At 42.0% G+C, this 12,414-nt stretch overlaps 2 protein-coding genes across 2 annotated transcripts; both read right to left on the bottom strand.

The window, feature by feature from the left end:
- Positions 1-9: 9 nt before the first annotated feature.
- On the bottom strand, positions 10-2,798 carry tpk2 (thiamin pyrophosphokinase 2). Its single transcript, XM_029719385.1, has 8 exons — positions 2,576-2,798; positions 2,042-2,283; positions 1,886-1,949; positions 1,669-1,799; positions 1,440-1,558; positions 1,175-1,307; positions 978-1,074; positions 10-197 (listed from the first exon to the last, which is right to left on the bottom strand). Exons 1-8 carry the CDS (start codon positions 2,637-2,639, stop codon positions 151-153), a joined length of 897 nt encoding a protein of 298 aa, XP_029575245.1. The 5' UTR covers positions 2,640-2,798; the 3' UTR covers positions 10-150.
- LOC115166362 (troponin C, slow skeletal and cardiac muscles-like) lies at positions 2,775-12,414 on the bottom strand. The gene is made up of 5 exons (XM_029720277.1): positions 12,391-12,414; positions 5,388-5,418; positions 4,671-5,253; positions 3,713-3,823; positions 2,775-2,808 (listed from the first exon to the last, which is right to left on the bottom strand). Exons 1-5 carry the CDS (start codon positions 12,412-12,414, stop codon positions 2,775-2,777), a joined length of 783 nt encoding a protein of 260 aa, XP_029576137.1.

The raw sequence follows: 12,414 nt of genomic DNA, 5'->3' as shown, positions 1-12,414 counted from the left end.
CACAAAATCCCAAGATGTGAATGGAATTTATTCACGATTCTGTTACGAAACAGTACAAGAACTTAAACATCTGACAGAATAGATCAAGGCATCTAGAAAGGAGTGCATATCCTGACCATCCCTCATGTAACATATTTTTCACTTCAGTATTTACAAAGTGTGGTGGAGTCCGGCAACAAACTCCTGGTAATAGGGCTCTGAAAAAAAGAGAGCAGTCAGATTTGTCTTGAATCTTCTGCTGTTGGTGTTTAAATTATTGACAACTGACCACTGTAAATAGTATTTTATGGTGTGGCTGCGGATCCGACTTTTACTTGACCTCTTCCCGACAGTTAAAGGTATGAGAGGCCCCATGTGTGGGATACTCTCCGTAGATTTTTTTTTTTTTATACATAGCTGCTCCAGATTGGACGTCTGTGTGGTGTAGTCTACAAACTTTGACATGTTGTACAACACACTGTTGTAACAGTAGGCTATTGCCAACATAGACTGCCTGTTTCTGTCAAGCTTAAGTAGCGATTCCATGTTCTTTTTTCAGGAGGGAGTACATGCAGCTATTTAGACATATCAAACAAGCAAGAGTCTAAATAGTGATTTGATTGCGGCAGACCGATCACTGGAATTCATTTAATATTTTGCCACTGTCAAACTGGTTACCAGCTACACACTTCGGCTGCCAATAACGTTCGGCTGCCCATAAGTGGAACAGCTACTCTGGCGAATTTCAATCATATCCTGTGGTACTTGCGAAATAACACTTTTAACCTGTTACGCAGATTCAGAAGAGGGTGAGGAAAGAAAGAAACGAAGGGAGCGTGAGCAGCAGCTACGTAAACAAAATGTGTCTGTAAAATAACACATGCGCGGAACATGAATCGGAAAAATAACCGGGGGGGTGTTAACGACAGATCCGCAGCCCCTGCCTAGTTTTTATAACTATGTTATCCCATGTCATTGATTGATGTACTGATGCAAACCTGTATCAGGCTGTATGTAGGAATGTCTGATGAGGAAGTCTAGGACCACCATGGCACAGTTGGGCTTGAAGTCGTCACTGATCAGCAGTTCTTTCACCTGAAAACAACATTGTAGGCCTACTTGAATACATTCTTTGTGGGCCAGAGATAAAAACTAACATGCAGTACTGGAGGTGCTCAAAAGTAGAGTGGCTGACCTTGTCCATGGAGTAGAGGTAGAAATCTTGCACCTCCCCATCCCCTATCTTAGGCTTGAACTCAGGAGGTAGCTCCAAGTCGAACACAAACTGGCTTTCAGGAAACACCCCTTCCTCATCCTCATAAGTATAGCTATGAGAGAAGACACAGGGGTGACTGAAATAATGTGGATACGATTGTAGGCCTATGTAAAAGCATGCAAAGAGATATTCTCAATGAGACGCTGCAGACAGAGCTGGCTACTCCTGTTGAGATGTCAATCACCTCACTGTGCTCACGGGGCGGGCAGTCTCTGCTATGTCTTCTGGGATGCAGGCCTCCTCCCCACACTCCTTGATCAGGGTGTTTCTCACACTGATACCTGCTGCTAGTCCCCCAGCTGCCTGAAAACATGGTGGAAGAACATGGTCAAACCAGTTTGCCATTCACAAAAAAAGATGTACCGGTAAAATGTAATCGGTTGTATTCTAATTTTAAATCAATAGGTGCTGACCAGGTTGTCCAGTTTTCCAGGGTAGGTCTGCTTGGTCATGGATCGTCGTCCCACCCACATCCTGAGTTCCCCATTTTCATCCTGACAGTACCCATTAATATGGACTCCATACCGTTTCACTCCAAAAAGGCCTACAAAGACAATGTTAATGGGGCATGCAATTGCAGGGGGAACACTGGGATTATTTTCTACTGTTATTGCTTAGGACACGACTTACTTGTGGCAGATCTCTCCATACACATTAGTGGAGTGTCGCAGAATCTGGGCATTACTTCATACTTCTGTAGAAAAGGCCCAGATATATAATTTCAGGGAATTTAAAAAAAATGGGATAGTTTGTTTTCAGTTTTACAGTATATTGTAGTACTCTCACCTCACCTCTCCATCCTTTCAAGACAGTCAACAAGCCTTCCCTCCTAAGTGACTGAAGAACAGAATCTACAGCCTTTGACCTTCTCCCATATGAGTCAAGATTTTGGCACAGCGTAATAGCGCCACCTTGTGGTGGATTGAAGACCTCTGGAAATGTACTCAAAATGGACGCCACTTTGGAAGGCACCCACCCAACCTGCTCTCCTCCCACCTCAAACCGAAGGCATGTGGTGCGACTGGAGCCTGGGTGACACAAACATACATATTGGATGCGAGAGAGATGTGTTGTAGTGTAGGCTAGATAATGCCGCGTTCACGTACTAGTCAGAAATCGGAAATGTCCGACTTTCTAACTGGTTGTACATATACACGTACCAGGTTCAACCAGTTAGTATGTCAGACATTTCCTAGTTCTGTCTAGCACGTGAACGCGGCATAACACCTAATCATTTCGCTATCGAATACACATAGCTAGCCATAGCTAGCCACAGCTTTTCATTCACTTCCAGTTATCACAAATAGTTTTAACTCTAACCTGGCGAATAAAAGTTATTCATTCGGCGAAGCACCTGGAGCATTTTTTCCGACCAGGTAGTCATGATTTCGAGCCTAGGTTTCTGACGCGAGTCCAATGATTTTATGAAGGGTAAAAATTAAACAATAATATGTTATGTTTTATTAAGGTAGCTACATAATCTTTTCACTGTGGTTATTTTGCCAACGCCATGTTCCTCTCAGCGGTGTATACTCGGCGTGCGCAGTCGCGCACTGCACAAAACGCCCACATGATTCGCAACATTTCCATTGGTTGAAGACGCGTCTGCTGCAGCAGCTGGTTAACGCACGCCGAAATTTGGACTCACAGGGCTGTGTGTGTGTGTGTGTGTGTGTGTGTGTGTGTGTGTGTGTGTGTGCGCGTGCGTGCGTGTCGCCATGTTCAAAACAACTGAAATCTCCGACTTCAATGCCTTTAATACAACTTGGAACTTGGAAAAAACAAGCTCTGACTTGGCATTTCAACTCGGAATTCCATGTCGGAAACTAGGGAAGCTTTCTAGAGCGCAGACCTGAAGATCACTGACATGAGTTGACCTTGTTTCTGTCTGAGTTCCTAGTTGTCCCGGATGACCGTTCAAACGAGTTTTCTCAGTCGGATAAAGTTTTTTCACGAGTTCCCAGTTGTCTTGAACGTGGCATTAACCCTTGCCAATACCTTGGACTTTCTCACTCATCTAAAGAGCCTCACCAGGCCAACGTTGTGCCCTTTATACAGCATCAACCCTGCTAGCTATTCGTTCGGTCGACAATATAATACAATACAATGTTGATAAGCAATCCTGCTTATATCAGTTTTATTGAACTGAAGACACTTTCATCTGCATTACTGAAAATCTTTCTTTATTGAAAATATACAGTATTGTGGAGTATAGTGTTTACTCCCCTTTGTTAAGATTTTGAATAGAATAATCTAGGATTATTGGGGATTAAATACATTTATATTTAAGAAATTCACTTCAAGGACATAACAAGACCCCTTGTCTTTAAGGGCTTTAGGGCTCCAGAGTGGCGCAGCAGTCTAAGGCACTGCATCTCAGTGCAAGAGAGGTCACTACAGACCCTGGTTCAGTGGTCTAAGGCACTGCATCTCAGTGCAAGAGAGGTCACTACAGACTTTTTGTCTCTATCCTTCATGAGTTCTTCAATGTTATCCTCAGTGATGGCCTCTCCAGTTGACTCCAGAATGTTCTTCAGCTCCTCCAAATCAATGTAGCCATCTCCATTTCTGTAAGCAGCACCAATGAGTACACATATTCCTTATAACAATGTACTGTACTCTAGTTACTCTGTCAACAATATAAATTAATTTATATACTTTGACTTTTATAGACATTACTGTTTTAGTTGTCTATATGTTTGTCTTTATAGGTTCTTGTTAGAGTAAACCCAAATGTTTCTTGGCAACCACTTCGCTTGATATTAGCCTTACTTGTCAAACATGCGGAAAAGTTCGGCCAACTCTTCCTCCAGTTTCCCTTTGCTTTCCTCATTCATGCAACGCACCATCATGACTAGGAACTCATCAAAGCCTACTGTCCCGCTCCCTGTAAACACACACACACACACACACACACACACACACACACACACACACACACACACACACACACACACACACACACACACACACACACACACACACACACACACACACACACACACACACACACACACACACACACACACACACACAGCAGCAGCAGCTGTAACATGGTGTCTTAATATTGAAACATAGTAAGGTGAGTTCCAAAGTAACATTTCAGACCAGTCTGAAAACTATGTATGAACCACCACCTCGGGCTACTTGACCTAATGATTTTGCCTGAGGTCAAAGGTATACTTCAGGAATTTGGCTATGAGGCCTCTTCTCTACTTCCCCAGAGTCAGATGAACTAGTGGATATCATCTTTATGTCTCTGTGTCCAGTATGAAGGAAGGTAGTTTTGCAAGCCAATGAAGAAGTCTATGGGTATCTGTTAGCATGCTAGTTTAGGGGATGTATAGTAAAATTGTGTGTGTAGTATTGAGTGTTAATAAGTTTGCAGCCATGGTGACGCACCATCCTCATCCACCTGGTCTGCAGCTCCTCAGGGGTTGGGTTCTGCCCCAGCATCCTCATCCACCTGGTCTGCAGCTCCTCAGGGGTTGGGTTCTGTCCCAGCATCCTCATCCACCTGGTCTGCAGCTCCTCAGGGGTTGGGTTCTGCCCCAGCATCCTCATCCACCTGGTCTGCAGCTCCTCAGGGGTTGGGTTCTGTCCCAGCATCCTCATCCACCTGGTCTGCAGCTCCTCAGGGGTTGGGTTCTGCCCCAGCATCCTCATCCACCTGGTCTGCAGCTCCTCAGGGGTTGGGTTCTGTCCCAGCATCCTCATCCACCTGGTCTGCAGCTCCTCAGGGGTTGGGTTCTGCCCCAGCATCCTCATCCACCTGGTCTGCAGCTCCTCAGGGGTTGGGTTCTGCCCCAGCATCCTCATCCACCTGGTCTGCAGCTCCTCAGGGGTTGGGTTCTGTCCCAGCATCCTCATCCACCTGGTCTGCAGCTCCTCAGGGGTTGGGTTCTGCCCCAGCATCCTCATCACCTTCCCCAACTCCTTTGTGCTGATGCAGCCGTCCTCGGTATCCTGACATGCAATGTCAAAGGCTGCCTTGAACTCTGTGGCGAGATAGTGGTGAGAAGCAGATTTAGTGGCTCTTATGGGAATTACTAGTGTTTCTACATAGATATGAATGGTGCAAAGGTAAAGAAGAAATGTCATGGGATTATTGTGTACAAAAGGCAAGGCTCACCTATTTTCTGCTCTTCTGTTAAGTTCTCAACCTGAAGGTAATAGTGGAGCAAGTTACAAATGCAGTTATAGTGCTTTAGAACTCATTTTAGCCTACTTTATGTGCCTAAATTATGCAAGTTGGTTGGCCTCTTGTCATTTATTATTTGACAAACCACTCATAGTTGGACCACACTGGAGGCCATTGGTGGTCATTTCCTAATTTTCTTGTCTCTCTTCACCTTGATCTGCAGTCAGCCCCTAGCCCTCGCAGTGTGTAATGCATTCCATTAGTACCCCAGCACCTTCTCCCTCTTCTTGAACTCAGCCCAAAACCTGTCGAGCACAGCCATCTACCCCTGGTGCAGTCTGACTGAAATGTCACGCTGCTTTCTTCACCTACTATTCTTGTCGGGTGGCGATGGGGGACTCTGGCACCGACTCCACTGACAGCCATTTGTTTGAGGCAAAAGCTGTCGACACTCTTCTTCCTCCTAACGGTCCTTTGTTCTATTGTTGTCAGGCAGAGAAATGGCAGAAATCCCATGTAAACACACAGCACGTTCTCCGGGTCCTCAGAGAAGATAATGATGAGCTTAAATGATCATATTGACATGACAACATGCTTTCTGTTTAACTTTTTCAGAATAGCTGGGCTCATAGAACATGACTAACTGTGTTTAACCTTGGTGAATCTTGGTACTTGTAAGTTGCTTATTCTAAAGATACAATGTTGAATTTTCATTGACTTTACAACTCTTGTGGTGAGATCATTTATTCATACACTGAGCTCTGCTAACAATTATGTTAGAATGACAATGTCCTTTTCTAAATTGGACAATAATGGTCAAGATATTCAGAAAAGCTCTGCTGGTACTTCTCAATTACTCTCTATAAAAAGAGTGTTGAATGACACTTTCACATGGTGTGCTTTTCCTTTCACATGGTGTGCTTTTCCTATTATTATTGGGTCTTGATACCAGGGTTACTTTCTAAATGTAATCCGTTACAGTTACTAGTTACCTGTCTAAAATTGTAATCGGTAACGTAACTTTTGGATTACCCAAACTCAGCAACATCTGATTACATTCAGTTACTTTTAGATTACTTTCCCCTTAACTTCTATGGGCTAGCGTCCCACCTGCGGGACACAGCCAGTGAAATATCAGGGCGGGAAATTCAAAAACAACAAAATGTCATAATTCAACTTTCTCAAACATACAACTATTTTACACCATTTTAAAGATACACGTCTCTTTGATGTAACCACATTGTTCGATTTCAAAAAGGCTTCACAGCAAAAGCAAAACATTAGATTATGTTAGGAGAGTACATAGACAAAAATAATCACACATCTATTTTCCAAGCAAGGACATGTCAATAAAACCCAAAAACACAGCGAAATGAAGCACTAACCTTTGACGATCTTCATCAGATGACACTCCTAGGACATTATGTTACACAATACATGTATGTTTTGTTCGATAAAGTTCATATTTATATCCAAAAACAGCATTTTACATTGGCGCGTGTATGTTCAGAAAATGTATTCCCACCAAAACGTTAACAAAATACATAACAATTATTTTAAGAATTATAGACTACTCCTTTATGCAACCGCTGTGTCAGATTTTAAAATAGCTTTACGGAGAAAGCACATTTTTCAATATTCTGAGTACATAGCTCAGCCATCACGGCAAGCTATTCAGACACCCGCCAAATTCGGGGCAACCTAAACTCAGAATTAGTATTAAAAATATTGTATTACCTTTGCTGATCTTCGTCAGAATGCACTCCCAGGACTGCTACTTCCACAAGAAATGTTGTTTTTGTTCCTAATAATCCATATTTATGTCCAAATACCTCCGTTTTGTTCGTGCGTTCAGGTCACTATCCAAAAGCATGATGCGCGAGCGCGGAACGAGAGACAAAAAATCTAAATGTTCCATTACCGTACTTAGAAGCATGTCAAACGCTGTTTAAAATCAATCTTTATGGTATTTTTAACGTAGAATTGCGATAATATTCCAACCGGACAATAGCATATTCATTCAAGAAGAAAAAGAAGGAGGGGCGCGCTCGCGGAACCGAGCATATCTAATCCCTTTGTTGCCAGGCAGACCACTAAGTAACTGAGCTCCTATACTCTTCCCAGTGACAGGAAAATGCTCAAAACACTTTCTGAAGGCTTTAGACAGCCAATGGAAGCCTTAGGAAGTGCAATGTCACCCCACAGACACTGTAGCTTCGATAGAGAATCAAAAGAAGAACTACAATTCTCAGACTTTTCACTTCCTGCTTGGATTTTTCTCAGGTTTTAAGAGGCATTAGAAGAAGACAAAAATGTATGTTTCCAATTGAACGACATCTATTGCAGGTTAAAGTTGACATAGCTGGCAATATATGGATGTTACATTTTACTTTATGGGTTGGTTATGTAGGCTTCTTCTAACCCATCACTTTCTACTACATATAATAATACAATGAAATGTTGTCTTTACATTAAAAACCAAAGTCTATCAGAATTCCAGTCATTCCAATAAAAATATATATGCCTTGATCTGCAAGAATAGGACTTGGAAATATGGAAGTATAGATTAACCATATTATTTTATTTGAGCATAACCCAAAAACTAAGGACTTATTAGCCAGCCCTACTCTGTTGTTTAGGATTTTTGTTGTCATGGAGGACTGATTGGGCTCATTGATTCGAGTTGAAAAATAAATGCTGCGCTCATGGAATGGCATGCTTTTAGCACTACTGAAAAGTGCTATTTACATGTGAAAAATGAATGCCATATGCTGCATTTGCTATAGGCCTATTGTTTACCTTTCAGTTGGTGATACTTTGCTATCTTGTTAATATGCAGCTGTTTAAAGGGCAAATCCACAGATTAAACAATAACAAAACTGCCACCCTGCCTCTGTTTTGATAAAAAGCTGAGGGATGGGTCTGGAGAAATGTAACCAGAGCTATGGATAAAAGGACTGACCATTCATGATATCAAAATGACTGTTTTAACCATGTTATGAGGCTATACAGTGTTTGTTTACATTTACAATGTTTACAAACATTGGAGAAAACAAGCTTATATTTTTGGTTCTTTTGGAGTGTAGCAGTTGAACTAAGCTCATGGAGGCATTTATAAGTTATATTCTTCAAGAATTAATGGATATATACTACCGTTCAAAAGTTTGGGGTCACTTAGAAATGTTTTTTTTTTTTGTCCGTTAAAATAACATCAAATTGATCAGAAATACAGTGGAGACATTGTTAATGTTTTAAATGACTATTGGAAACGGCAGATTTTTAATGGAATATCTACGTAGGCGTACAGAGGCCCATTATCAGAAACCATCGCTCCTGTGTTCCAATGACACGTTGTGTTAGCTAATCCAAGTTTATGATTTTAAAAGGCTAACTGATCATTAGAAAACCCTTTTGCAATTATGTTAGCACAGCTGAAAACTGTTGTCCTGATTAAATAAGCAATAAAACTGGCCTTCTTTATGTAACAGTGTAGGTTCCGTCCCTCTCTTCGCCCCAATCCGGGCTCGAACCAGGGACCCTTGCACACATCAACAACTGACACCCCACGAAGCACCGTTACCCATCGCGCCACAAAAGCCGCGGCCCTTGCAACGCAAGGGGAAACCCTACTTCAAGTCTCAGAGCGAGTGACGTCACTGATTGAAATGCTATTAGCGCGCACCACCGCTAACTAACTAGCCATTTCACATCGGTTACATTTAGACTAGTTGAGCATTTTGTGGGTTCGATTACAGACTCAAAATGGCCAGAAATAAAGAACTTTCTTCTGAAACTCGTCAGTCTATTCTTGTTCTGAGAAATGAAGGCTATTCCATACGAGAAATTGCCAAGAAACTGAAGATCTCGTACAACGCTGTGTACTACTCCCTTCACAGAACAGTGCAAACTGGCTCTAACCAGAATAGAAAGAGGAGTGGGAGGCCCTGGTGCACAACTGAACAAGAGGACAAGTACATTCGAGTGTCTAGTTTGAGAAACAGACGCCTCACAAGTCATCAACTGGCAGCTTCATTAAATAGTACCTGCAAAACACCAGTCTCAATGTCAACAGTGAAGAGGTGACTCCGGGATGCTGGCCTTCTAGGCAGAGTTCCTCTGTCCAGTGTCTGTGTTTTTTTCCCCATCTTAATCTTTTATTTTTATTGGCCGGTCTGAGATATGGCTTTTTATTTGCAACTCTGCCTAGAAGGCCAGATTCTGCTTAGAGACAGTTTGCGCTGTTCTGCGAAGAGAGTAGTACACAGCATTGTACGAGATCTTCAGATTCTTGGCAATTTCTCACCAGCTTGATGTCACTCGCCATTATTGAAATTACCTTGCTGCTTAACAAATCAATGAGTTAATTCTGTATTTGATGGCCAAGGTAGCTGGTGGGGTGACTCGAAGTCCCTTTTGGACATGGTAAAGGTGCTCATCCTCAGGCTCAGACAACATTTGTGAAGACACCTGTGTGGCTGAGGATGTAGATGACTCCTCCTCCTGAGGCTCCGAGATCATTTCTGAAGAGGCCTGTGTGGCTGAGGATGTAGATGACTCCTCCTCCTGAGGCTCCGAGATCATTTCTGAAGAGGCCTGTGTAGCTGAGGATGTAGATGACTCCTCCTCCTGGCCAGTCCCAGAGGGTGATCCAAAATATTTCAGAAGTGCCCCTGAATTTGCATTGAAATACAGTATATGAGTCTGACACCCTAAATACATTTGTTGCACAATTAAATATGCATGTCATTATGCACAATTTATCAAACTTTCAGAATAGGACCCAAATGAACCATACAACCTCCTTGGCTAATTCTAGGCATAAGACACCTCAAAAGACTCAATATATCACAAAATATACAAAATATCAGCATAATATAGACGTCTTTTAAGTAAGCCTACAGCATTGGAAATTCACCTTACTGAGCTCAGGAACTAGTCAATACAATCACAGAAAACCTTTATGATGTCACCTCAATGAAAATTAACCAAATCAATAATTAGGTTGTAATCGTTTTGCTACAGGCTACACACGTTATCATGATGAAATTGTGTGAAATGATATCTAATGTTATGTAAGCTAGTTGGACAGAAAACGGAATATTGTCGCCCTATGTGTAATAGCATAGCAAGCAACATAGCAACATAGGCTAACAAAGATAAGTGTTATACGAGCCTATTTCATTACATGCATAATTTTATACTCATAAAGAGATGACATAGCTGCATACCTTTATCTTTTGTGCATTTCTCCTCTTCTTCATTTTTATTTTTCCTAAACTGGGCACCTGATGGCTTAGACCTTTTCTTATCCATTTGTGTTGATTTGGCACTCGAGCATCAATACATTATCCATCCCCCAACACTGTGAACCAAGAGTCAAGACTAAACCAATTCACCTTGATGGTGTGCAGACTGGTTTTATATTATTCTTAACTATTTTGCACAAACCAGAAAAAATGCAACAATATGTCTGTGAAACTATATATCCACAGTATTATGAATGAATTGTGGTTTATTTTGTGGCATTTTGTAGTGTGACAGATTTGACTAATTGCAGTAGTACTGTCCAAAGTTAGAGGTGAGGTCACCCTACCCCCGCACCCCTCCCCATCTCGTACTTCTGAGTGGGAGACCTTCCCAGGTAGTAGCCTGCCAAGCTCACAAACTAGAATCACAAACTAGAATCAGGCCGCCTACTCCGACCAAGATTAATTGACCCACAGTCCCACACGGTGACATGATGTGCAAATGAGCGATAGAAAACCAATCGCGCAAATGTCACCATTACAAAAAAATGTGTGCGGGCGCCCCGTTTATTCAAGTTGGAAAATCTTTGGATGCCGACAGCAGTCGCACCATTGGAAAACATAGCTTGGACTGTAGCCTGCAAAATACTATTCCTGCTCTATTCCCGGATTTGGTGTGTCATCATAGTGGTCTCTGACTTGTGGTCAGACTCACTCAGGTGGAACAAACTTAAACGTGCGCCTTTTTTCAATGCTGATTTGAATGTCATTGAGAAAACAGAGAAATGTTTTAAAAGTGATCCACAATTTAATCATCTAGTTTTCAAAAGTATCTGTAATCCGATTATGATATTTTTGCTGGTAATTTAACGGATTTCAGTTACCATTTTTTTTGTAATCCCTTACTTGTAATCTGTTACTCCTCAACCCTGCTTGACACTCAATATTACTGCATTTACGTTTGACCAATCAACGCTAATGTGGGAACATGTCTAAATGTGAATACCAATCAAAGGTATCTTGGGGATACTGAAATCATAATTTACAACCTGGTAGCTCTTGTGAAATATATCTCAAATCGAGGTTGACTGGTAAACCCATTTCTCGCTTCTCACAGCTCTTGGAAGCGGATTATGGCTTCTTGACGTCATCAATGTCTATTTCAGTCAAGCAGCTAGAGATGGCTTTCCTCAGGGCCGTTAACCTCTATTCACCTTTGGCTTGTGTCCAGAGAGTGTGTACTGTCAATACAATGTGAACTGGAGCATATAGCCATTGTGTGAAATTTGTTAAACATAACACCACAGTCATGACGGGATGTTATTTTCACATACATTTTACATTTTGCAGACGTTCTTATCCAGAGCAACTTACATGAGCAATTAGGTTTAAGTGCTTAGCTCAAGGGCACATCGACCGATTTTTTACCTAGTCGGCTTGGGTGATTCGAACCACGACTTTTCAGTGACTGGCCCAATGCTCTTAACGGCTAGGCTACCCCCTCCACAACCTGAGCCAACAAACCCCAAAGAAAATACATGTAATTTCATAACAGTGTCTTGTTTTTGGCTCGTCCAGTCACAGTACACCCAGGTACACCAATGAGGGATGTTTGAGATCATGACCCTCCTTCCTCCTTAGTACATCAGATGAAGACTCCTAATCGATTCTAACTGTCCTCGACATAAACTATCTAGCATCCCCCTGTGTTACCTAACTACAGGTTTTGTCCCTGTATCTGTACTCACCGCTGCTTTGTATACATCATCCAT

Source organism: Salmo trutta, chromosome 28 (assembly GCF_901001165.1).
Source record: "Salmo trutta chromosome 28, fSalTru1.1, whole genome shotgun sequence".
Lineage (NCBI taxonomy): Eukaryota > Metazoa > Chordata > Actinopteri > Salmoniformes > Salmonidae > Salmo > Salmo trutta.
The sequence above is the reverse complement of the archived record's forward strand: the minus strand, read 5'-3'. Positions and strand labels throughout refer to the sequence as shown.